This window comes from Phyllostomus discolor, chromosome 4 (assembly GCF_004126475.2).
Source record: "Phyllostomus discolor isolate MPI-MPIP mPhyDis1 chromosome 4, mPhyDis1.pri.v3, whole genome shotgun sequence".
NCBI lineage: Eukaryota > Metazoa > Chordata > Mammalia > Chiroptera > Phyllostomidae > Phyllostomus > Phyllostomus discolor.
In genome coordinates, this window is record NC_040906.2 from 185,931,846 (window position 1) to 185,959,278 (window position 27,433).

General features: G+C 38.5%; 1 protein-coding gene across 1 annotated transcript in view; it reads right to left on the reverse strand.

The window, feature by feature from the left end:
- Positions 1-27,433, reverse strand: part of SGK1 (serum/glucocorticoid regulated kinase 1) — a 111,970-nt gene that overhangs the window by 25,612 nt on the left and 58,925 nt on the right. The window contains exon 3 of the mRNA XM_028509086.2: positions 7,363-7,438. Coding sequence (XP_028364887.1) covers positions 7,363-7,438 — 76 coding nt within the window. The remainder of the gene's footprint in view (positions 1-7,362; positions 7,439-27,433) is intronic.

Consider the following 27,433-nt stretch of genomic DNA (forward strand, 5'->3'; position numbering starts at 1 on the left):
TGTTGAGCAGGTGCTGCTGTCACACCCAGTGGGAAGCGTGGCCAAATGGTCACGGTCAGGTCTGAGGTGAGCTCAGTTGACTGAAGGAGATGTGGCTCAGGACACTGAGGGTGATTGTGGCTACCTGATCTAAGACAGAGGAGATGAATCCCAAGTTTGATTTTGAAAAGTTTGTAGGGGAAGTAGAGGAGTCAAAAGCAGCATGAGAGTAGACTTCTTATGATTGTGCCCTGTCCTTTCCTAAGGCTACGCCCATTGTTAGCATTACATGATCCTAGGAATTGTTCAATGTGGGTAAGATGCCTTTTATTACTGAGAGAGCCATTGTGTTAGTAGGTAGAACCCCAGTAAATGAGGTCAGCCCACCTAAAAGATTTTCATGGGCCATCTTGATGTCCCTGCCACAAAAGTTCCTGGAAGTCAGCACTCCTAAGTTTGCTCAATGAGACAATATATCCAACAGACAGCAACAACAAAAATGTGATCTTCTGTTAAAGGGATGTGGGACATAGAAAAATGAAGAAGATAATGATGTTGGTAGCTCACCTCAAGGAAGAAAGAAAGGTTGGCGTTGTTTTCAAGGTAATTTGGCACGAGGAACTCTCGTTATCAACGTGGTGGATAAGAGCTTCCGTCTTCACCCCTCCAGAGAGATGATGAAAACATGGAGATGAGGAATGTCCAGAAGTACCAAGTAAGACACACTCCCTATACCACGGGACATGACAGGAGGAGAATAAAATGGCATAATGAAGGCTGAATCTGTGTTACTCTGTGAAGTAATAGAAAACATCTTGAGAGAGAAATGGGGGAGAACACACAAGGTGGAACCCAGTTGAGCTGGTTCAAGGTCACAGTTCCCTATGGAAGATAGTGTGATAAGACATGGCTAACAGATTCGATCCAGAGCCATTGTAGTGCCCCCTTCACCACAGTGGACTTCCACTGTGTGCAGTACAGGACCTGGTTCTCTGCCTACGATGCTAGCACTGCCTCTGCATTGATGGGTGTCAGCTATAAGATTTGTGATGAGAGCAAAAAGGGATCTATCATTGTCAATACTTCTGTGTACCTTACTTACTCTGCGTGGGATGAATTGGAGCAAGAAAAAATGGGACAGCCAAAGCTGACCCTGAAGAAACGATACGATGTCTCCCAGAAAGCTGTTGATCTCTAGTTGCCCTGAGATGACCCAGACATGGTGGACCCTGATATTGATCTAGTCCTGACTAGAAGAAACTGCATGACTGCCACCCTGCAGACCATCAAAATGAATTTCCCTTAGCTGTTGTCCTTGAACTTGCACAACTGTCTGTTCCAGCTAGATGGCCTGTCTAATATTATGCAGATGGTCCCCACAATCAAGATCCTGAACCTCTCTAAAAATGAGCTTAACTCCACCTGGGAGCTGGGAAAGGTCAAAGACCCGAAGCTCAAAGAGCCGTGTCTGGAAGAGAATGAACCTCTTGTGCTGCACCTTCCCAGACCAATCCACTGTGTAAGAGCCATCAGGAAATATGTCCCCAAGTCGTTATCCTTGGATGGCCAGGATTTACCCCCACCAATTACCATGGACACTGACAGACACTACTTAATAAAGCCCTATAAAAATGCTAAGGACCCGATGTTGTAAAGAGTCAAGCTCTGCAATTCCTGCAGTAATATTACTTAACCTACGACTTTGGAGACAGACAGTCTCCTTGGTGCTTATCACAATGAGTCCTGCTTCTTCCTGGCCATTCCCTTCCACCCAAGATCCAGACCCAAGCAGCTTGTTTGAGTACTTCAAAAATAACAGTAATATGAAAAACCTCAAGGCCCCCAAACTGCATTTTCAACTGCTAAAACATACAAAACATGACCTAGTGTGTTCATCCTGCATGTTGCCCCAAACTCTGCATGACCTCAGCTCCTTTGTCTTGGACATGGGGTTCCAGCAGGAAAGCATGATCTTCTCCAGTGTTAACCAAGCATTCAGGGAAGTGGAAGGAAGGTCTCAGGCTTCTGTGTGCATCTTCACCCAGACCTTTGTCGCTACCCCTGCCAGCAAGTCCAGTATGTTCATCATGAATGATGAGCTCTTTGTGAGGGATGCCACCCCCGAGAAGACTAGACTGCATTGTCCAACCAAGTCCCCACACCCTCCTGCAGCTCTAAGCCCACACTCTCTCAGGAGCAGAGAGCAATGCTGCAGGTTTCCTTCAACCTGTCTCAGGTGAGCCTCTCACCAGAGTCTCAGAAATAAAAAGCAACATCCCAGATGAGACCTTCATATAATGACCTAGGATCCTGTAAACAAAGCCAGGGAAAGGAGCCTGTAGGTGTTCTCGTTTTCATCCTCATCGTATTTGTTATATTTCTTCTTCAACTTGAGGCCGCACCCATGACTAGTTTGGAGGCCGACTGACCGTGAGGCCAAAGTTTGCCCTGAAGCCTGCTAGTTGTTCTACATTTTTCCCACTCCAGATCCTTGTTTATTTGCACATTAAAGAGTTTTCATGGATCCGTACATTTTTACTAAGTGGTTTACCTCTACTAGCAAGAAGCAAAGTCTACACTGGTCATCAGGTGTCAGATGGAAAATCTCCGTGTAAGCAGATTGTGTTCACCTTGTTTTGTTAGATCATGCCGTGCTGGGAGAGATGAAGCAACTGTTTTCTGCATATAAATATGAGAATGTTTTTGCTTTAAAAATCTGGAAATTATGTTTCTTCACTTAAAAAATCTATATAATGGAATCTTTCCTCTTGTATTAATTCAATGATCTAACTTCATATGTTCTCTGAAATCCTAAAACACTTCTGTGGCCCATATGTTTTCAAATTGAATCATTTTATTTCTACATTTCATATAGAAACTATTACTGTTCCTGAATAAATATGAATGTACCACTTTATGATTTCTATATTTCCAGAAATTTGGGCTAAATTTTAAAATATGATGAATCATTAAGAACTATAAAGAAACAATGCATACTAGGAAAACTAAGTTTTCTCTCTGGGAAAAATTTTGTACGAGATTCTTACAAATATGAAAAAAATACGATTCTTTTCTTTAAGTTTTTCTTGAAAGAAATCTAGGCATTTTGAACACCCCAATGGTATAATTTCATGTTCTTGTTAAAAGGAGACCTCAAGTAAAAGCCCAGGGAAGACAGACAGGACTTACATATATTTTCACCCAGCAAAATGAGTGCCTGGTAAAAATCATGGACCTTGCAAAACAAACCTTACTGTTTAATCACTTTATTATCTTACTTCCTCTAAGCAAACAACATTATCTGTATCACCAATAATCATATTGGGAAAAACATACATTCTGAAAGTATGGGGAAACTCACCCTACCTTGAAATTCTAATGTAAGAGAATGTTAACAGACTACTCTAGGGCCAGCAATTGAAAAACAAAGGTGTGCGAAAACAAACAGGTCTCAAAGCCTGAAACTAAAAGTAACAGAAAAGAGCCTGAACTTGTGCAGCCGGTTTGCATTTTGTCAGAACAAATGCTAGGAATGCATGAGAGGGTCAAGTCCAATCAAAAAGAAAAGTATGGGTGGTAAGATTATGGGTGATTACTTTTCTTTCTTTTTCTATTTTCCATTTCTGTCCTATGATAAATATATGCTATGTTTATATGTTTTTAGAAGCCTTTTAAAAATTACTTGTGTTTCTCCAACTGTCAGTATCTATCCGCCTATGGTAACTGAGCCTGCCAGGCCTGCCCCCAGGTAGCTGGTGTAGAAAGAGAGAGAGCAGGAAGAGCTGGGCAATCTCACCAGATTTCAGGGTGAGCTAACCCTCAAGAATTCCTTACATACAAACAAAAATAATTTTAAATTTAAATTCTATTTCTATCACACAAAGTGGACGAGTTTCCGCTAATATTTAACTCTCCTTAAGCGAGGTATCAAGAGACTATGTATTAGATTAAATATATAAAATACTTTCTGGTGATGCCGGCTTTGAATGGAAATATTCCATTTACTGAAATATATCTTCCATGGGAAATGGTGGAATCATTTTATCACAATTATTTCAGGAATTGAAAAGGTTACCATAATAAAATTCATACTGCGACTAGAATATTACCTTTGGTAAGAATCCATCAATAGGCTCATAAATTTGCATGTTGACAAAAGATGGCTGTGGAGTTGCTTTAGCTCGTGTTTACACGGAACAGAATGGAAAGCTTTAGGACACGGGTGAGTCAGAGTGCTGCCAGCTGAAGGAGAAAGGGCACACGGCAGTGCAGAAACCACAGTGGAAACAATTGCGCCCCTCAGGTTCAAATGCTAAGAAAAGTACGAATAGACCAGAAAAATGTTTAATTTCCTAAACCTGACATTATATGTCTTAAAAAAATAGATCTTAGTCTAGACACGTTGTAGTCAAACTGATAAAAACCAAAGATTTAAAAAACCAATCAAAGCAGCCAGTGAATGACAATACATTACACTCAGGGTACCAATAACTTAAACAATCACTGAGTTCTCCTTAGAAACTATAAAGATCAGAGGATCATAGACCCAGATCTTTAAAGTTATAGAATACTCACAGTTCCATATCTAGAAACCGTACTTTTTAAGAATAAAATGAAGATATTTTTATTTACAAAGGCATATCATAAAGATAGAAGAGAACTACGAGATATCACTGCCAGGGAATCACTGCATTGTAAGAAGTGCAAAAAGGAGTTTTTCCAGGCTATAAGAAAATTATCTCTGAGGGAAACTTGTATCTTCAAGAAGAAATGTAAAATTTCATAAGTGGTAAACATCACAATAAATATCAGAGATGTTTTTCTTCTTGTGTTTCTTGAAATATATTGTAATATAGGCTTTATTTCATATGTAGAAGTAACATTTTTGACAACCACAATGTAAAGAATGGAAGGGGAAGTGATGGAAATGGACCTATACAGTTTCAAGTTTCTAAAATGGTCTATGAAAACGTAAAAGTTATTTATTGTGATTCCTAGAGTTACCACTAAGTCAATAGATACATTCACACTGGTTTCTGAAAAATATTCAAGTAATCTTAGAGAAGTCGGGAAAGGAAAAACAGGCAAACAAAGAAGAGAAGGGACATGAGGAAAATAAATAGCAAAATAGTATAGTTTTATCTAATGAGGTCAACCATCACATTAAGTGTACATGGTCCAAACATTCCAAATAAGAAATAGATTGTCAGATAGGATTGAAAAGGAATCCTAACTATATGAGGTTTGTAGGAGAAGCACCTTAAGTACAAGCCACGGACAGGTTGAGAGTGAACGGATAGAAAAGATACACCGTGTGAGGGGTAGGCATAAGAAGGCTGGCTTGGCTGTATTAATATTAGAAAAAAGTAGCCTTTGAACAAATATTTGTACCAAGATAAAGGGCGACATTTTATAACAATTAATAACCAATTCATCAGCAAATCATAGCAATTATGAAAGTACATGTGCTTAATATTAGAACGTCAAAATAGATAAAGCAAAAATCAGCTAAACTAAAAGAAGCAAAAGGTGATTCTGCCACCACTGGTGGAGATTTTAATACTCTGATCCCGGTAATTGATTGAATCATTAGCTCCTACCCCCACCAAAAAAGCCACTGAGCAAAAACCCTAGTCTAGGAAGATCTTCATCAGATGAGCTGCTTCAAGTACGACCCATGGACATGAACTAAGGTGGGGGAATGCTGCTGGGAGTGGGGTGCAGGGTGGAGGGGAATAAAGGGGGGGAAATGGGATAGCTATAATAGCATAATCAATAAAATACACTTTTTAAGAAAAGATGAGCTGCTTTAGAGGGGAAATTAGATCTTTGTAACCCGGTTGCTGACACAAAAATATATTTTTAAAAGTTTTAAAAATGAGTAGGTCTGAACTACTCCTGTTTCTATTTCTTGTTTATGTTGTGCATTAGTGTTTCTCGCAACCATTTCTCCAGCTCTGAAAAGTGTCTGAGCATCATTTTCTGGCCCTGTCCTGTATACATTCCCCTCCCATCCCATTTCCGTTACTTCGAGAATCATTTATTTTTAATTGTGGCGTTTTTTTCTACGAGATTTTCTTCACAATATGTGTGCTATAGCTCTTAATAGCAGTCTTAGGCAGTGGATGGCTTGTTTATTCTGCGGTTGTTCGGCTAATGTACCAATATGATGGCATAAATAGGCCAATTCAGATTCATGTTTATTCATCCTTCTTCAAAAGACATAAAACAAGACAAAACAGTTTTGCTGACAGATGAAATTGATAATAACATTAGACCATAAGCCTGGTCTTTGAAAAAAAGCATCAGAGGGTTTTTCACTCCCCTCCTGAAACCCTCATGCTTCTGCTAATAGGCATGGTCTCTGACTCTCTTTGATGAAGAAAAGATTAAAGCACGATTTAGCCCACGCTGCTGCTCACGAGAGAGCATCTTCTTCCTGGGCAGTGAAATACATTACTGGGCACGCAGGCTCTCCGTCTCGCTCCTTGGCCTGGTATTTTCTGGTCATGAGCTATAAAAATGTTGGCTCACCTCTTTCAGCTTCTGATCTCATCTCTCCCTCAGGGAGGGGGAGGGCAGCCTGCCCCCTCTCCTTCTGCAGGGTTGCCCCAAACACTAAATCAGAATTTTGTGAATAAGCTTTGTAAAACTATGAGGCTTAATACAAACATTAGGTGTCATCACTTGTTCTCTATCTAATGAGAAAGGGTGAAGAAAGTGCTAGTAACACTCTCTTAATTATTTTAGCTCCTTTTGCTTAACCTCCCCTTTTCATTTCCAGTGTCCTTACTTTGTGCAATTAGGCCTTATGGCTTAATGTGTTTGTGAAAAAGAATGAAAAGGTGTTTTATATTTCCTATAAGAACATACCCTGCCCTTTGTCTGAATGTAATTATATAACCGAAGCATATTCTCTGATCTTAGAAATAGGCATCCCTCTGATTCTGATTCAATTTATACACCAAGATTGATAGAATAAGTCATACTTCCCCTCCATGAAGTATTCTGAAATATGACTTACCTTAGGGCTCTTAATGCCTCCCCTCCCCTGGGAGACAAAGCCTCCTTTATCCTGTTGCTCTGTCAACCACTCCAGGAAATGGACTCATTTCTCTGCTTCTCCACCTCCCCCCACGCCCCCAACACTTGAATATACTTCAAAATCCAGAAAGCTGTACCTGCTGGAATGTATGTTTACTGAAAAAAAAAAGATATTACAAAGGGTCTTGTATTATTAAAAAATAATTTTGAGGTATATTCAAGTGTTGGACTAGGTATAAGCAAGTAAACCATAAATTATTCTTAAATGTTGTCTTTGCATCATGCTTTACTCCAGAACTCGGTCCATCACAGGGCCAGAGTGCATGTTTCCAATAATACCTGAATCATCATTAGTCCAGAAGGTTCTTGGATCAGGCTTGGTCAGGATGTTGGCATGATTACATGGCTCTTTCACCTTGAAAACAGAAGGAGAAAAAAGAAGTAAAGTAAAAAATGTCTTGATGATTTCAGCTGTTTCAGGAGTACGGTTCTATTGGCAAGATTCCAAGGATGACGCTAGCACACACGGCACATCTGTGCCCTGAATAGGTGACCCGCCATCACACTCTGACAGGGACTGAAGGGCCTCCAAGGCTATAGGATTTTTGGTCCTGGGCAAATGGTCATGGTTGGTCACCTTAGGCCTGTCAGAGCTTCACTCTCAGGGCCCACGACTGGGTGAGCACGTGGGGGTGGGGCCAGGCTCCCACTCACACCCTGACCCCGTGCTTTTTGCAATCAGCACATTGCCCAGCTGTATGCAGAGGTCCTGAGCAATTCACAGACTTACTAGTGTGAGAGCACTCATCACATAAAAAAAAGTCTTGGATTTCTACTTAACAAATACAGTTTTGTTAGGTAGAAAATATCATTTGTTACCTAACCATTTGTTAGGTAACAAAAAGCATATATACTTTTAGTATATGTGCTTGGAAAAATGCATATTAAAAAAGAGCTAATTTTAATTCAGTAACACTTTAAAATGAAGCCTTATTTTATAATCATAGCAGAATCTATATTTCCAAACAGTAGCACATGCATATATACAGCATGTATTATTTATTGAACCTAAAAGTTCTGCCGAGTGCACATCCATCTAATAGACTTCTTACAATAAGTTCCAGGGAACAGCAATGATTCCTTTTTTTTCTTCCAACTTTATACTATTGTGATGTGTGACTTTCAAACACATTCTCAATCAGGAAAATATAAACCTTACTGATAAAAAGGAAATTCTATTTAAATATGCTTTATTATGTGATAACTTGATTACTGTGAAGTCTCTAGTATTTACTATTTAATGGATAAGTTCCTGCCATTGCAAAGTACTCAGACATGTCACTAAGATACTGTTAGTTCCATTGACTTTTTTCCATAATAAGTCTCTACTGATGCAGAAAGCAGTGCATCAATTTACAATTTGGCACAAACTCTCTTGTTGTAAACTAGTATAAAAAAAGGTGTGGAAACCAGGAAATCAAAGAGTTATTTGCGCTGCCATGTTCTCTGAAGTATTGTTCACAACAGCTAAGGTGCAGAAACAACTTAAATGTTTATGGACACACGAACAGGTAAAGGTAATGTAGATGCATGCAATAAAATATTATTCTGCCTTGAAAAAGGAAACCCTGCCATTTCCAACAACAGGGCTAAAACTTGAGGACATTTTCTTAAGTGAAATCAGCCAGACAAGAAGGACAGACACTGCACGATACTGTGTGAAGCTATTTAAAGTAGTCAAACACAGAGAAGTGGGGCCATGGGAGGAGGAAATGAGGAGTTGCTATTCAGTACGTGTAAAGTTTCAGTTACGCAAGATGAGTGAGTTCGAGAGATCTGCTGAACGACTTCGCGCCTGTGGTTGACAGTAAGTGTACAGTAAGTACATTAAGTGTACTGTATTGTACACTTACAAACTCGCTTATAAACTCATGAAAAGGATGGATTTCATGTTCAGTGTTCTTAACACAAGTTTAAAAATTTATGTCTGCTAAAATATTAGATAAACACATGGTATGTTTCACACATAAATATGTAAGTGGTCTATAATTTATTAGTGGAATTTTCTGGTGATATGTTCTTACTTTATAATAAAATATAATTTTAGAAGTAAAACTGTGGCAAAAATATCATTAAATGTAAATCTCAAGAAAAAGAAAAACAATGTGTAGACTAGAACCATTCTGTGGATGACTTCTTGAGCAGTCTGCAAAATATCTCTCAAACTTCAGTAAGTAGGCAAGTATAAATTTCTTCAAAGTATTTATCTATTTCATTAAAGTATTGCTCCAGAGTTAGAAAGCTCTTTGTAAGTTTAACTGAAATCTGGTTCCTTGAAACTTCCCTCACTGATTCTACATAAAACAGATCTATTCTCTTTTATAAAATAAAATCTCAAATATTTAAAAGTAGCTATTCTGTGTCACCTTAACCTTCCATTCCCAGGTTAGCTGTCCCTCTTCCCTTCCACTCTTCCTTGTGAAATGTTTAAAGTCTTTTTACTGAGGTCACTCTGCCCCAGAAGTCATCCTCTCTGGCATGTGAGCTAATCCCCTGGGAGCTGCCGGGTAAGGGCCAGATAACAGCCACTGAAATAAGGAGTGGGTTTTGAGAGACAGTTCTTGGGGAAGACTATAAGCATTATTTCCAGATGCGAGTAATTAAAAATTTTCCAAGAACTATAAATAATTCTTTATTACTGTACCACTTTTTATACGTTTTATTCCAGAAAGGCCCAATTGATTTTATAACTACGGACCCATTTGGGAAAACTGCTGTGTATGAGCATTTTTTCCACACCTAGCTCTAACTACCTTGTGTCCTTGTGGTGCTTGTATCAAACAAACTTCATTCACCTGAATATCCTTTACTTATGAAGGATTCTTTGTCACTATTTGTGTGAAATATTTTCTACATGCCAAAGCTGCCCCTGTTAAGTTCAGGGCCATTGGAAATTTCTTTTTGCTCTTTGTGTTATTATTGAGCAATAGAACATGCAATTCTTCATCATCCCCAAGCACCAAAGTACCCGCAGCAATGATCTATAAAGTACACATAGTGAATTTTCAGTACAAGTTTAGTAAACCCACTAATATTTGTGCATACTGCCAAAATTTATAAATAGTCTCATAAAACTGACTCCTATAATTTTAGGTGCTTCACACAAATGAGAAAATTCATTATCTGATGTCAATCCTGCTCAGTCTTCACAAGACCCCTGTGGCCAAAGAAGTGACCAGCACCTTGACCCTTGAAGAAGTGACGTTTGACCCCTGGCTGCATCCACAATGGGTTCTTCAGTTCTTTCTTTCCTTAGGAAAGGATATACAGTCTGGTGGTATATGCCTTGGAAGTGTGATTGAAGAGGGGTGAAAAGGTAATAATATAACAAGTAGAGTAGAACATTATGGAGTGTTTAAGCATTTCATCTTGAAATATTTCAAGGATACACAGAAGTAAACAATATAATACACCGCTATGAAGCTATCACCTAGTTTTAACAATTTTCAACATTTTTCCAATCTTATTTCATCTATCTCCCCTTTTATAGCCTGAAATATTTTTTAACATTTATTTTTAGAGAGAGAGGAAAGGAAAAAAAGAGGGGGAGAGAAATATTGATGTGCGAGAGAAACATAGATTGTCTGCCTCTCATACACTCCCAAATGGTGACCTGGCCTGAAACCCAGCCATGTGCCCTGACTGGGAATCGAACTGGCAACCTTTTTGTTTGCAGGCCAGCACTCAACCCACTAAGCCACACCAGCTACACACTAGCATATTTTAAGTCAAACCCCAGACATCATGGTATTTCATCTATAATTTTTTTAGAAATGTATTTCTAACTGGTGATATTTTTTTGTTCACCCATCATGCCATTCCTACAATTAACAATGTCAATAATAATTGGATTTATTAACATTTAATAAGGGTCATTAACATTCATTTATGTAATAAATGACAGCATGTGCAGTCTGGAAAGCCGAATGAGTACTTGCACTGTGTTCCATACAGAGCACTTTGGAACTAATGAGGAAAAGCGATCCTTTCAAACTGTGGGCTCTACAAAGTCAATGGAACTTCCCTTCACTTATTTAAATCCTTACGGGTATTTTAGGAGAAGCCATCATAAAAAGTCATTTCAAAAATAGAAGTGGCATTGTCTTTCAACTTATTCCCAATGCATGCTTAGAGGGAAAGGAGAGAAATGGCCCTGCCTGACAGAACTGAAAGCGTTGGAGTGTGAAGGTGAAGGGAGGAGGGTCACTGGTGACTGTTTAATCCCTGTAGACTTGAAATCTAGAAGTGCTCTCAACCTTACTATAACATCAGGACGTTAGACAGATAGGGGCATTTGCATTAGGAAAGAGGGATTTGACTATTAGGAGGTAGGGTATATCAAAATATCACATTTAGGGAGATGTGAAATGTTAAGAAGTTTTGGATATGCTCTGGGGATAACTCATCAAAAGTTCTATTGACATGAGAAATGAGCTAACACATTAATTCTACAAATTCCTCCAGTTAATGGCAAGTTGCATTATTGGTAGGTTTGGTAGGAAGGAAACAGGTATGGTCATATTTCTTCATGCACTCTCATCCTGATTTAAAGAACACTGCTCCAAAATAAATAAATATAGATGCATGCACATATTTAAAAATCACCTGTGATGCTGATATAGGAAAAATAAGTCAGAACATATAAATTTATTCCCCACTGACATTTGAGTTATTCATAAGAATTTGTATATGACTTTCCATAAATCATTTCAACAGTATATGCTAAAGTCATTAGTCCTTCTTAAAATACAAACATAAATTCTCAAAATACTTGTGTCTTATTAACCAAGGAAGTTGGTTCGCTTCCTTCTGGTGTTACCTGATGTTCAGAAGCAAGCGAGAAGACTTTATATATAGGGAAATGAAATTTTGCTTCTCAAACTGCTTTAGTCAGGCCTCAGAAAATTTCCCCTGGACTCTATTACAGGATGTAAAGTAATCCTGCAAATACTAATTTGAATTTGGTTTCTTCGTACTCAGGAGGAAGAAAAGTCTTCTTTGGTTATTTTTCTGGGATGGCTCCAACAAGTATTTATGGGGCATTTATTCACTTCCCAAATGCTGTGCTGGTTGTTACAAGCATACAAAGAACACTTGTTGATCTCTAGAACTTTATATTCTAATTTGGGAGCAGGACACAGACAGCCACAGAGTGACATGGAACCCGATATTACAATAGGTTCCTCTAAAACTAGTATGAAGAATGCAGTGGAGCTATTAAATTTTCTCAGCACTTAAAGGAGGAAGCAATACTGTGGGCAATGCTGGTGAGCAGGTTTTGTAAACACTGACAACATTTGACTTGGTGGGGAGGCCGTGAAAAGGAATCCAAGGTGGGAGGGATGATTTAAAGGTGTGGAAGCAAAACTTAAAAGGCACATTTAAGCAACTGCTGATTGAATCATTTCCTGAGATTTGGAGGCTCATGGGAGGAAAGATTGGAAGCTTGGTAAAAGCCAGATGGCAGAAGGCTTTGAACCTCAATGTGGCCTTTACTCTGAGGGAATTTGGCAGTTTGTACGAAACACCAGAGACAGAAAAGACCCAGGTTGAGGAGATTAGGAGGCTGCTTGTACCATATGTGCCATCAGAGAGAAGTTGTTGAAAGCATGATGGGGGCTGTGAAAACGGAAAGAAAAGGGTGGTGCGAAAGGCAGCTGGGATGATTTGGTAAGACCTGATGACTGACTGGAAATGAGGGAAAATGGAAGAATCCCTAAATTTCAGAACTTTGAAACTTGGTGACTAGGAGGATGTGCAAACTCAGTCACAGCTGTCCATGATCTCTGGCAGCTAAAGGAACCAGGCCTGTTTTGCACATGGGAGTCCTTCTGGGAAAACTTGCTGCATCTCTGACCTGCCCAGGCCACATCATCTTTCAGTGCTTGGTGGTGAGGTCTCACGTGCAGTCGTGGGCAGGTAGATGTTGCCAGCCTCAACCTCTGGGCCACAATCCTCCACTTCACACATGCCAGGGTGAGACTCCATCCACAGTACTGCACTACAGCCAGCATTCCGCAGTGCATGTATCTGGTGTCACTAACCTCCACCCTCATAAAGATGACAGTTTGGAGAAGGACGGCAGGAGTCTTGTGGGTTAGTGAGTGAATCTCATCAGATATCATGGATCTTATGTTTTTAGCCCTGTGAGGTAATGATTTAACCTCATTTAGTTGTTTAACATTAATTATATCCATACAACATGGAGCATAGGGACCGTCCCCAGCCCTTGAGGACACTGTGATGCTAAGCCACTAGACAAATGTTCTTCCTTTTGTGGCTTTATTTCACTTGCCTTCTGGTTGGCTCTTGTGACTGTGAATTGCATAAGGCAATTTGCCACCTAACCCACTTACTTATTTCTGTTTCCTGCCTGGCTCAACAAGTGTTTCAGTTTCAACCTCTGGTCTACATAAAGTCCAGGTTAAATCTGTATCAAATTAGGTGTTTTCTATAGTCTGCCTCAGTAGTAGATGGTTAGAGTCTAAGTTCGACTATTATATTTCAAGATTTCAGTTGAAAACTGGTATTGGTTTCTTAAAACTTGTAATTATCCTCAATTTTAAAATGGATTCAGTTATGTATTTCTTTCAACAAACACGAGTAGATTACTTATTGTATAGTAGGCACAGTGTTAGACGCCATGGGCATGGGCGGGAACCAGATGGACAGGGTGCTGCCCTGTAGTGTTTATTTCTAATGCTGGCAGCTGAGAAAGGTGCTCTGGAGGCAATAATGAGCAGAGTGACGTGAGTAGACAGTGAGGCGATACGTGGTCATTTGAGATGTGTTTTTGTTGGTTTTTTGTTTTTGATAGGTGGGTAGGAGAAGTAATTTTGTCTTTCATTTTAGATGTTTTCAGGGAGTCCATCTTCTGATACAGTTTTTTAAAAAATAATATCACCATAACCAGTGGTCACACACCTGCATTTGAAACTTGAAACACAAAGCAAATTAAGCACTCTGAGTTGGTTTGTCTGGAATCCGGGTCAAACCTTTATATATTCTATGCTAAAGCATATCATAAATCCTTAAAAAGTATTTTGTGACATGGTAGTTTTATATTGTGCTTGGCTCAGGAAAGGTAATCAATACATGGTTATTAACTGTATCATTGCTTTGATAGAACTCAAAAGATTAAAGCGGCCAAAGTTAATATATCACAGGATAATAGTATTTTGTGGGTAGGACAGACTTAACAGATGACTTAGTGCAGCCTCCTTGTTTAATATATGAGAAATAGATTCTGAAAGAGGTGAAATGACTTAGAGAAGTTCACACAGACAGCCAGAAATTATTTATGTTGTTTATAATATATCCACTGTGGTTAAAAGATGCCTTCCTATACTTATCTTAGAGCAAAGTAGACAGAAACAATTAGACACACCTCTTTAAAACATGGCTTTGGCATCAGACAGCCCTGGAATGAAATATGGCAGCCTCATGCTTGGAGGTGGCCCTGGGCAAGTTACATAGTAATCTTTTTTAGGCTTAGCTTCTTTTTGGGGAAAATTGACAAATTAGAATTAGGGTTAAGGTTAAGGTGAATTTTAGCTCCCTAGAGGTCAATAATTGATAGGTGTTATTATCTATGGTCACTCAATCAAACATGTTAAGAGGAGTATGACCTTAGAATGGAGACTGGAAGAGAGAATGTTTGGATAGAAAAAGTTTGCTCTGTTAATTGAATTCTCTGTATGCAGACAATATTGACAAAAGTAAAAGGACTTCTTTGCAGGCACTCGGGCTGGAACGTTGTTTGCTCAGGCAGCTGCGTGACTCTCATCTCCTTCAGGCAACTACTCCCCTCATCTTGGCAGTGGGGCCTTTTCTGATACTCTGTTCAAAGTAGGAAGTCGCTGCGTTATCTGTTTCCATGGCACTTAACCCTCCTCATATGTAATTGTCTTATTCATTTGTGATGGTCTCTTGTAAATGTCTTACATCTTAAAGGGGTGTTTGACACATAGTAGGCATTCAATAAACATGTGCTGAGTGATTGCATCATCAATCCCTAAACTGAAGATAAAGACTACAAATCCCAGCTAAACTAGTAGAATTAAAGGAGGTAGTTAGTCATGCGCCACAATGTTGCGGTGTGCCATTGTCTTCCTTTCTGCCAGTGGTTAACCTTCTTGCAATCTGGGTGTTAGGGTGCTGCAGTGATGTAGGGTGGGGTTCACTCAGAGTAGTTCGTGCATCTGTAAATGATTGGGAGTGGGAGAAACCACTGCCCAGTTTAGCAGTGAGGCTGGGACCAGGCCTGCTGTTAAACTCCTGACATTGCTGTTCCGTCTCATTCTTACTTTTATTTTTGCATAAAGATGTAGAAGATTGTTTAGGCTATACTCTGCTACCAAATATATTCAGTAGAAAAGTTATTAATGATTGGCCAATTTTATCTTTCAGGTTATTGCTATGATGATAACTCAGTATGTGGCTGGGAAGAAATAATCTTTGAAACTGCTTAGATTCAGGCTCAATGCCATCAGTCATTGGTATTTATACATGATTAGTCCATGGCTAGATTCCCCCCCCCCCATTGAAGATTGCTTTTTTTAGTGATTCTCAATCATGGTCACACATTACAATGAGGAGCTTAAATACCAGTGCCAGGAGAGGGGAGAGGGGCCTGAGGTATCAGTATATTCTCAAGGTCCCCAGGGATCCCTTGCTTAAACCAACTTTCGCCAAACAAAAGTAATATGGATTAAGTTGTATTTATCCAGTGGGTACAGGGGGGAAAAGCTAAATATACTTATTTTAGGGTCATTGTACCATATAAAGGTAATATAAGAAATGATTCCCAGATCTAAGTTAGACAATCAAAAACATCCACTCCTAGTAGTCATGGAGGAAAGAGAAATGTTTGAATGTCTCTCATTGCACAAGACAATATATTCCTCAGTATTTTTCTTCTTGAGCTTACCTTCAGAAGGGTATTTGACAAGAGGAGAAAAAAGAAACCTGAATCTGGATTTTATGTGAGGTTCTAGGAATAATGTTCCTATGGCTTCTTCACACAGAAGCTGTGTGAGATTTAAGGCCAATATGATTATAATTTGCTCTGTGCTGTAATTTTTGATGTTTAGTTTTCTTTTAATAAAAACGTCTGATACTCAGTCTTCCAATAACACTTTAGCCAAGTGCAATTGCCAACAAATGCATAGTTTCTTTTTCCTTCTGCAAATGGAATGAGACATCTCCGTTTAAATACCTGCTGTTTTTCTCATGCAGTAGGCTAACTGTACAGTATTTAATGGTCTTCAGGTCTAAAAATATTTCTTATATGTCTTGGCTTGCACAGAGTGCTTCTGCAAAACCAGTTAATAATCTGGCCATCCCAAGAGTCCCAAATGTTGAGTTAATTTTTTTACAGAGGTTCCCAGATGTGCTGGAAGACTCACTCTTCGCAGATCCGGCCAACATTTTTTTAAGATTTCATTTGACCTTTCTTGTATCTGATATGAAACATATGTTGAAAACAATACCTGACCATTATGAAATATATTTTTGCATAAGCAAAAAAAACCCATGAATACATCTTTTACAACGTTTTGAATGGCAGAGATGGAAGGTTTTCCTTGCGAAACTGTGTCAGCATTCAGCCAAGTTAATCATATGTCTTGACAATGATTCTTTATCCAGCGTTTCTCCGGTATTCAGTGGGTAGATCATAGACCCATGGAGAAACAAGTGGGAGAATGTCCAGGGAATCAAAAACATCTATATAACATGTGGAGAAGTGGATAGTTTTACTAAGCACTGAATTGCAGCTTTAGGAGGTGCAGGTTCTGATCCCAGCCAGGTCTCTTGAGCTCTTAGCTTCTGGGAAGTAAGCAGAATAACAGGGTAAGGCTGTGAGTGCTCCAAGCAGACCCTGCACTAATTGTTTCCTTTTGCAAACATTTTTAATACATGGTTTTACTTTCACCCTTTTTTTTTCAGTCTATATTTTCTATTTATTTTTCAGTGGGCTCTAGAAAACCTGAACATAAAATGAATTTGTGTTTCATCATTTCTTATAGAGATCCTACACTATTTATGAAATATAATTGCAGATCCACAGTTGGGTCAAGGTTCTAAAAACATTCTAGATTTTTAAAGGCAACAGACTGCTACTGAGGAATAAATGGTGCTTTTGTTAGTGGCCTTAAAAAAGGAAATAAATGCCACAGCAATCCAGTATTAAAGTTTGTCCTAGACCTAAAGTACCCAACATTTACAGTCACACTGAATGTCAGCATAATATTGCTAATAATATTTTAATGGTGTGTTTACACTGGCCCAGGTATACTTATGATATCATTTCTTGGTTAATTGTCAGAACAACCTCTGACATTCTTGTTGTCCCTTTTTATGGGGAGGGGAGGTAAGGACAAGTTAACCTTTAAAATCTTATCTGTGAGGCGGCATCAGCAAAATGTCAGAATAAGAATCTCCAAGCTCCTGCCCCAGGCAGAAACATCAAAAAACAAGCAGATCCACCAACACGCTTTATACTTAAACTGTCGAAAGACAAAGACAAAGAGAGAATCTTAAAAATAGCAGAAAAGAAGTAATTCATTGTGAATGAAAAGGATTCTGCTATGTAAGTGAGTTAAAGATGGCCCCTGTAGATGGCTCATATGTTATTTGCTTCTTCAAGCAGGCTAGGGCCCCTAGCTCAAAGTCCAGTTTAAGCTGGACAGTTTGGTGTCCAGTTTGACACCAAACTCTAATTTTACACATTCACTGTTTTAAATGTAGCCTCAAAATAGATTGTTTTTAGCCATTTCCATAGAGCCTGCCTGCTTTGCATACCCATGAAATTGCACCCAACATCTGCTGACTATAGGTAAGACAAACTCTGGTTGTAAAGGACCCCAAACTTCTGCAGCTATTCAGAGCTCTCTGACCCAGAGACTCTCTCCACCTTGCTGCTGAGCAACATCACCTGGACATCACTTAAGCTCTGTCTCCAATTCTCCTCTCTCCTGTGAGTCCCCTTGCCCTTTCCTTCTCCTGAGTGGTAGCCCCGTGTCACTGTCTCCTGAAGCTTTCCGGCTGTTGGAGACTTCCCCTTTCATGAAATTCTACCCAAGTGCTGCACAATAAAGTGTGTTGTGCAATACTGCTTAGTGGAAAACATAGGCCGGAAAATTTTAGCTACCTCATGTAGCAATATTTTTGCCAATGTATTTTCTAGGGCAAGAGAAATAAAGAAAAAAATAAACAAATGGGACTCCATCAGATTAAAAATCTTCTGCATGGTTAAACAAACCATCATTCAAATAAAAAGGGAATTGATTATATGGGAGAACATATTTGTCAATGATACATTGGACAATGGTTTGATCTCCAAAGTATATAAAATATATAAAGAACTCATATGATTCAATACCAGGAAGACAAACAGCCCAATTAAAAAATGGGCAAAAGACCTAAATAGATACTTCTCCAAGGAGGACATACAGATGACACAGAGACATATGAAGACATGCTCAACATCACTAGTCATCAGAGAGATGCAAATTAAAACCACAATGAGATATCACTGCATACTTGCCAAAATAGCTATCATTAATAAATCAACACACAGCAAGTGCTGGCAAGGATGTGGAGAAAAGGGAACCCTATTGCACTCTTTGTGGGAATGCAGACTGCTGCAGACACTATGGAAAACAGTATCAAGTTTCCTCAGAAAGCTAAAAATGGAACTGCCTTTTGACTGGGCAATTCCATTGCTGGGCTTACATCCTAAGAATCCTGAAACACCAATCCAAAAGAACCTATGCACCCCAATGTTCATAGCAGTACAATTTACAACAGCCAAGTGCTGGAAGCAACCTAAGTGCCCATCAGTAGGTGAATAAATTAAAACGCTGTGGTATATTTACATAATACAATACTACACAGTGGAAAGAAAGCAGGAGCTCCTACCCTTAGCAGCAGCATGGATGGAACTGGAGAGCATTATGCTAAGTGAAATAAGCCAGCCAGTGAAAGACAAATACCATATGATCTCACTTATATATGAGAGGAATATAATGAACAAAATACACTAATGATCAAAGGAGAAACAGAGGCATAGATTCATGGAATAGACTGACAGTGACAAGAGGGGAAGAAGGAGGTAGGGACTGACTGAAAGAAGCTGGAGGGATTAGTTAAAGAGTGTACATGAAGGACCCATAGACATGGACAACAGTGTGGGGATTGGCTATGGAAGTGGGGAACAAGCTGGGCAGAGGAGAGTGAGGGGGGAAATCAGGAAAACTGTAACAGCATAAACAATAAAGCATTATTTTAAAAAGCAGCAACTGTCAAATTCGTTGAAACTCTGGAAAACAGTTGAAAGTTTGTGGCACCCAAGTGAAGACAGAATAAAAAATGGGAGGGGGTGGTGAGAGCTAAAATGATAGGAAAGCTTTGTGCTGTCTTTCACTTATCCTCACCATCCTCCCTACCCAGCTCAGTGGCAGTCTTAAAGTGTCAGCTCCCTCCACCCCCATTGCCACCATTCTCAGTCCCTATTTCCTGGCCCTGGAATGTATGTCTCTTTGAACCTGTTGGGAGCTACCTATTAACTAATGCAAGGGGTTCATCCCTCTGCCAGGCTAGAAAAGCAGCTGGTAAAGTGATAGGCAAGCTGCTGCCTCTTTAGGGCAAAGGACTACTCCTATAGCCAAGGGAAAACCATGTTATTCTGTGTTCCAGTGCCTTAGCACAGTGCCATACTAGCATCAGCCATAGTAGCCAATCAATAGATACTTGTTAAAGGAATAAATGGTAAACCATGATTTTACTTACATATATCTCACTATTCAGTTCTGCTAAAAACTGGAAGTGTATCCTAACTAAACAGATACAAGTGATTGCTTATGTTACCTTATTTTCAATGTATCCCAAGCTCTCCTATGGGGAGTTGCAAATGCTGCGTACAAAGAAAATGAACATTAGGGTCTTATGCCTGCCTTGGTGGGTGCTACAAGTCGCCGTGGCTGCAGAAAAGAGATACCAGGGTAGGTTTATGGCAAAGCATTGTCTCCCACATACTGTGTTTGTTTGTTACCTGAACTCGGTCTCCATACTGTCTTTACTCTTTCCATAGAGTATTTTAACATGACAACGGTAAGCCTGTAGCACTTAAGTGCACAAGGAAAAATGAATCTGAAAAATCTCTTATTTAAACATTGGCTGGAGTCACTCCATCCTGTTCCTTTTACTCCATATCCATATAAAAGTGACAATTCCATTTATGTTGGTCACATATGCTTAATTTCTTCAAGGAAATAGAAGAACATCTTTTATGAACATTAATGTAATAAAACCATTAGTGGAAGTGATCCACTTTTTAACTGAATTGATTGAGGAGGGTAAAGGTAATTCCTGATTATCTGATAAAAGTGCCTGGAGAAGAGACCTGTCCCCAGTCCTACACCCCAGTAATCACCAACAACAGTTTCTTGTGGGTTCTTCCAGAAAATGCTCACACATGTATATGCAAATATATATTTACAGTAATTTCTTGTGTATGTGTGTGTGCTCACACACTTGCACACACATCTCTGGGTTTTATTTTCTGTAGAGAATAACAAGCATGAAACCTCAGGATCAGAAATAGGGAATCAGGAAAAAAGAAAGGAACATATTTGCTTTGAGTCTGATTTCTTTCTTGATCTCAACACTTCTTTCATCAACACCTTGTTTCCCAATTAAAGCCACTAAAAATTTGAATACAAAATGACATTTAGTTCAGGGCATAAGATTTTGTTGTGGTAACTAACAGGACTTGACCTTACAGTATAGCTGCTGAGTAAGGCTGAATGATTAGCAGCTCAGAATACAATGGTTTATGTAACTCTTTGAAAAAAGATGGACTTCAACTGTAAATGCTATGAAAAATCTGCCTCAGAGATTATTGTGGCAGATCAGAACTGAGGACGGTGCACTGGTTTATCACCATGCTCCTTAAGTAATCCAAGCTACTTGTTGAAAATCTAAATAGAAAATGTTTTGTCTGTATACTTTAAATAGTACATATTTGACTTTTTCCCCTATGTGAAAAATTAGGGTTAACAATGATAATATTTTGTTGGAATATTCATACTTAAGAAGAAAATTATATTCATCATAATGTATGGAACTAATTTTTTAAATGGCAATATTCAATGCTGGCAAGAGTTTACTAATACTGGGATTCTCATGGACTGATTGTTGTATTTTAATTTTAAAAACATTTTCTGAAAATGGCTATAGTATATTTTAAGGGCTTTCAGATGCTCAATACTTTTATCTCATTTATCTCATTTTAGGTTGTTTATCTTAGATAAATAATTCATAAATCTACATATACAAAGTTGTCTTCACATTATTCATAATGACAAAACCCTGGAAGCAACCTAACATTTAATGGGGCAATGATTAAGTAAAGAATGGCATAGCCACTAATCACAGGGTGTCCTTAAGTGTTTTTAATCATGAGAAACGTGTTACTCATCTTGTGTTAAATGAACTAAATCATAATGGAAAACTGTGTTTCAATTGTGTGTAGAGAGACAGACAAGTCAATGCACGAAGCGATGCTTATTGTTTTACTCTGGAGGTATTATGGGTGCTTTTCTTTTGTTTTCTATTTTTAAGATCTTAATATTTTTGTTATCTTCATAATTTAAAAATTATCCAGCATCTATTCTTATCTGTCATCTATCTATCTATCTATCTATCTATCTATCTATCTATCTTGTAAACAGAATAACTTTGTCCATATCTAAGAAATGGAGTAGAGGGTGCAGGTCCTAATGATTGGAAAAGGTTCTGATATAAAGTGTTATTATAAAAAAATGATATGCATTTTGAGGCTACAATTTCATACTTGTTTCAGCATGGACCTATTGAGGAACCCAAATGCTTGTGCACCCCACCTTCAGTCTTCTAGTTGGGTTTTCTCAAGCTTTTCTGGACATGTGCAGAGATAAGGCTCTCTAGTTCTGGTCCATGACAGGTCCATTTTGTATCATTGATAAGGAGTGTCAAAATTCCCTTGTGAACATTTTCCTTTAAGTCTTATGGGCCTTGATCATTATTGCCATTGCCTAGTTTCCCCATGGGCCTGCTCATCTCCCAACGTAAATGAAAACCCACGTGCCAGAGCAGCACTTTGTTGAGCTTCCCAAGACCAATCCTGGAATGCCAGGTAGGGTTACCCTTTCTGAAGGCCTGAATCTTCAGAGGGATTAAGGAGTTAATAAACTATAAATTACATACTCAATTATCTTCAGCCTACTTTCCAAAGGGGGGAAAAAAGAAAAGAATGAAAGAAAGAAAAAGAGCAAAACAATGGACTTGGGTGCAGAAATAGCCTAAAACATTCCTAAAGGCTCTAAATTTGTTCAGAATCATATTGATGCCAAACTAAATTGGCATAGATTTTATATTAGCTTTATGAAGCTAGTTTCTGATTCAGGGTTTTTTTTTTGTTTTGTTTTGTTTTGTTTTTTTGTTTTTGGCCAGAAACCTGCTGAAAAATTCATCCAAGATTAGAGAAAAAATATTAGACAAAATATTAAATGGAGAAACAATACAACTATTTTAGCTATAGTTATTTCTAGAAATGCTTCCTTCCTGAAGAAATTTTATGTATGTGTCAATGTTGCATTAAACTGTCAACTCTGTATAGACACCCACCCTTATTTAAAATGAGTTACATTAAAAAATCCAAATCTAGACAGAAATTGCTTTTGATACTAGAACACTTAAAAAGACCAATATAAAATAAATAGATGTGGAATGAGAGTGTGATATGAAGAAGCTGTTAGATACTCTCAACTTAGTATTAATCTCAAATGTAAACTCCTAAATTCTGTGTTAAGACTGATGGGAGAACTTGGCAATTATTTGGAAGGCAACCACAAAGACGGCAAAATGATTCAAGTGCTGGAAAAGAAGACCAATGAAAAGAGGTAAACAAGACTGTTACCCATTTTCTTGAAGAGAAGGCCAGATGGCTGTTGAATGCATTCTTTGAGTATACGGAGCACTTTTTATAAGATGGTTGGCTATCTGCATTGAGTATAAAACCAGGGAAACAGAATGAATATGAAGTATGAAGGCTTTGGTTAGACAGAGTAGTAGCATTTAAATGTCAAAATGAGATGCAGGTTGAGGTTGTGCAACCTTCTCTAGAGCTATGAAAAATAATCAATGTGTGGCATCTTCTTTAGGTAGTTCTGATCAAAGGTGAGGGGTGTAAAATTAAACTTTCACTTCCCTTCTAGTCCTAAGATTCAGGTCTCTGGAGGAAATATGAGTCAGGGTGTTAACGTGAACTCTGAAACTAGGTAAGCTGAAGCCACTAAACAAAAGGGACAGAAAGTAATTAAGATGATTGTAAAATTGCAGTTCCAGACCCTTTTTAGAAAAAAATACAGTAATGGAATCAGTTAAAGATAACACAATTCATTATTTTAAAAAGTTTAGACAAGGTTTGACAGAAAGGAAGTGGGAAAATAGATATTTTAAATGAAGAACAAAATCAAGTGTTAAAGTACACACAAGGTATTTCTAATTAACTCACTTTTCCAAACACAGTATCAGGAAACAGCTTTGAAACAGGGAGACTTCAGGTCAGCCCCAACGTGGAGGCCACATGCTCAGTGTGTGCACAGAGCTACACGTGTGTGAAGCTCCTTAGTCCTATCTGATTATCCCATTAGTCTCCAACTTTTCTGTATGAATATTAATGTTCAGTGCAAGGGTTGTAGCACTGACAAATTTGTCCCAAAATAGATCGTGAGTCAGTTATGAAGGAAGGATTCCATGAACTAGAATTTAAGAGTGAAGTTTTAAAAATCACCTATGACTCAGTTTCAACCTATTTTACATACTATTGGGCACTTTCACTTCCTATAATTGCTTGTGTGCTTCATCCCTAGAGTTTGTTGTTTCCATCAATAGCTCTGCATAAGTGATTTTAAATAGCCCTTAAGAAATGACTATTTGGGGGTAGCTTGCCAGCAACTAAAATGATCTGAAATACCCTGATGGTAAGCATTGAATGTTAAAGGTTTTGCAGATAATTATATTAATTGCAGAATGGCGTGGTTGGCTATTAGCTGAATTCCAGTTTTCCCCTTGTCAAAATGAGGAGGCTGTTAGCTTCCAAGTGCTAATGGGATTCAGGATGAAGACACTGCCGCTATTTTCAGTTTCCCTACACCTCCCACCAACATCACAGCTGAACAACAAAGCGCCCACGGCAAGCATCCCAACACTGCGATTATATTATTTATAAATAAATTCTTTATTGGGTGAATACATTCCGCTTGTGGAATTCATTTCCATTGGCCTTATTTTAATAAAATAAGATCAATTTCATTTATATATACTTTTTAAGTAGTGCTTTTCCAGCTTTGTTTTCTACTAGCTTATTTTTTCTGTCCTATTGCATAGTCTGACTCCACTGAAAGAGCTTAGCACCAAATAGTTAGCACCAAAAAATTCTCTTCTCTCAAGCAGAGGTATACTGAAAGGAGTAAATAAGTTAGGGTTTGTACTTCCAGAGGCTCTAAACAAGAATAAACTTGCCACTGGAAATAATACACTGCAAATAATTCACATAACTCATAAAATTTTGCACTGGTAAAAGTGTATATAGAAATCTCATTTCCCAATATGATGGCTCCCTCAGTTTATGTGACTTAATTTTTTTTTTTTAGAATGTGATGTCCTGGAGTCCAGACATTTTTTAAAGTGATTATCGGTATGTCTGGGAAAGGACTGCTTCCCAGCTGGAAAGATATGCTTTCTCCCATTCTCTCACCTTTTGCATGGAAAAGCAAATAACCAACTTCCTGCCCTGGACACCTGGATTACTTCTCATGAGAGGAAGAAATGGGTTGACTGATAAATCAGGAAAGTGACCAACCACAGGTCTTAGAGAATCATTGACTTGAAATGTAGGTAAGCTCTTGGAGGTCTGGTTTTAACTCCTTCAGAAATAACAAAGATTAGATTTAAAAACAAACAAACAAATAAACAAACAAAACCTGCTTCAGAGAAACCCGTTAGCATCAGGAGTGAGGTAAGTCCCCTTTCAGCATTAATTATATTAAATGCTGTATGAAGAAAGGGGATTCTGGTGACTAAGTGCTTCCCTCATGGCAGAAATCCAGAACAGACCTGAAACCAAAGACGTAGGGTTGAAAGTCAAACGCACTGACCTAGAAACTTTTTTTTAATTAAAGGACTAAAGTATATTAATTTTCTCACTTGATTCTCAAAGTCAGTCATTTAAAAAAATTTCCTGAAAACTTCCATGCATCAAAAGATGGTCCTGGGATATGAACATGGAAATAATTAGTACTTTTAATTAGTACAACTGGGAAATGAGGCAGACAAGCCTTAATAAGGGTCTCCAATCTGGAGCACATTAAAGTAAAAACACTTTTTTTAATATCAAAGTATATCCTACTGATGAACACACAAAATGAGTTATTTTGCAAAATGGAAAAATATAATTGGATTCAGAACAAGTTCATTGTATTAAGAAAGGAGACGCCTTGGAACTCTGGGACCTGGGGATTTTAGGCTGTCTCAGACATTTACCAATGCATTTCTAGAGCACATGATTCATACAGAAAGGTTTTTAACTACTTAAATTCTGAATATCTTTAAATAATGCACAATGCCTATCTTATGGATCAAAAATTAAACCTGAAAATTACCGAGTCTGTTAGAAGCATGCCGAAGAACGTATCAGAGCACAGCCTCGCAGCTGAATACCTACTTGGCAAGATGAGGGCTGCAGCCACCTTACCCTGGAGCGACAGTAGCAGACACATCTGGAATCCTCATGATCCCAGGAGCTTATGGGCCTTTTGGGGGACAGCCATCTGGTGCAAAGGAAATCTGGACAAAGTGTCCCACCCAACAGAAAGAAACTCATTGTGCTGCCGTGAAAATCAGCTGGCCCTACTTCCCTCTGATAACACACAAGTTTCTCAGCTAGTGAGTGATCAAGGAGAAGTGTACGTGTACATGTACAGAGTGTTCACTCACAGACTTGAATCTACAACCTGGCAGGGAAGTAGTCAGGAATATATTCTTGAAATAAATTTTTTTTGAAAGGGCATAGGCAAATTCTGTCACCTTTATTTAATCTTCCAGCAGTTTTTTGCTGATAATGTCAGCTTATGGGTTCCTCTAGGCCACATTTTTTGTTTTTATTGTTTTGGTTTTTACCTATAAAATGAAGAGCTTAGGCTATATAATGTTATGGCCCCTTCTAATTTTAATATTCCATGAGTTTGAGACTTTACAGAATAAGTGCTGGGCACCGAGACACAGGATTACTGAGGAACAAGGAATTTAAAGCTGGTTCTGAGAGAACACGTTGCCGGGTGAGGAGGAAGGTTACACTCCAAGGTGACCTCTCAAATGATTATAAATACGTTGTATAATCCTGCCAGCAAATTAAGTGGCTGTCATCTTTCCTCTAAGCTGTCTGCAAATTATGCACAGCTTCTGGGGTCCATCCCACATTAAACACACTGCAGGAATCTCCAGTAGATGAAGAGGGGACTTAGAGCTTCAGCAGATAATAGTGGCATCTTATCTGATGAAGATCAGGAGTATAAGGAAAATGGCTGGAGGGCATGATGAAGGAGAAGAGCAGAGAGTAACCTTGAGGGAGATCAGAGGGCAGATAGCCTTAGTCAAGAGCAAACTGCAGGGTTTAAAATCTTGGAGAAGGAGCAGTTTAGGTTAATTATAAGACCCAACAAATTGTCGTGTCTATAGGTTGATGAAAAAGTGAAACTAGAGAGGTATTGGAACTAAAGAGTTTGAATAACTATAAAGCAGGGAAAGATACTTTGGGTCATTTAAATATGGCTCTGACTCGGTTCTGCCACGTTCTTGCGTATCTTTGGAAATCTTAAATAATGTATTTTCCTCATGAGCAAATTGGAAGTAATGATATCTCTTTCTTACAGTGGTTGTGGAGATTAAATGTGATAATGAACATCAAGTTTTAACAGTAGTTATTGGTATACAGTAGACATTCAAAATGACATTAGTTATCATTACTACTACTATTGTTGCTATTATTAGCTGAGTCATGAGTGAAATGCTAAATCTGCCCAGAATGATTGTTTGAGAAAGGGAGGAAAATTATTGCATCAGGCACCAAGTGATGAAAAGATAGGAAGAAGTGTCTTGGTTGGAGGCTAATAGATGATGACGATAAAGGCTGTGGTTGAGTAAAGGTGGTGAAGTCCTCCAAGGCTGAGGTAGAGAATACCTGCCAAGCTCTTGGCCTTCGGACATTTGTGCTTGAGGGTTTTGGAGTAGATGTCATCATTAGTAG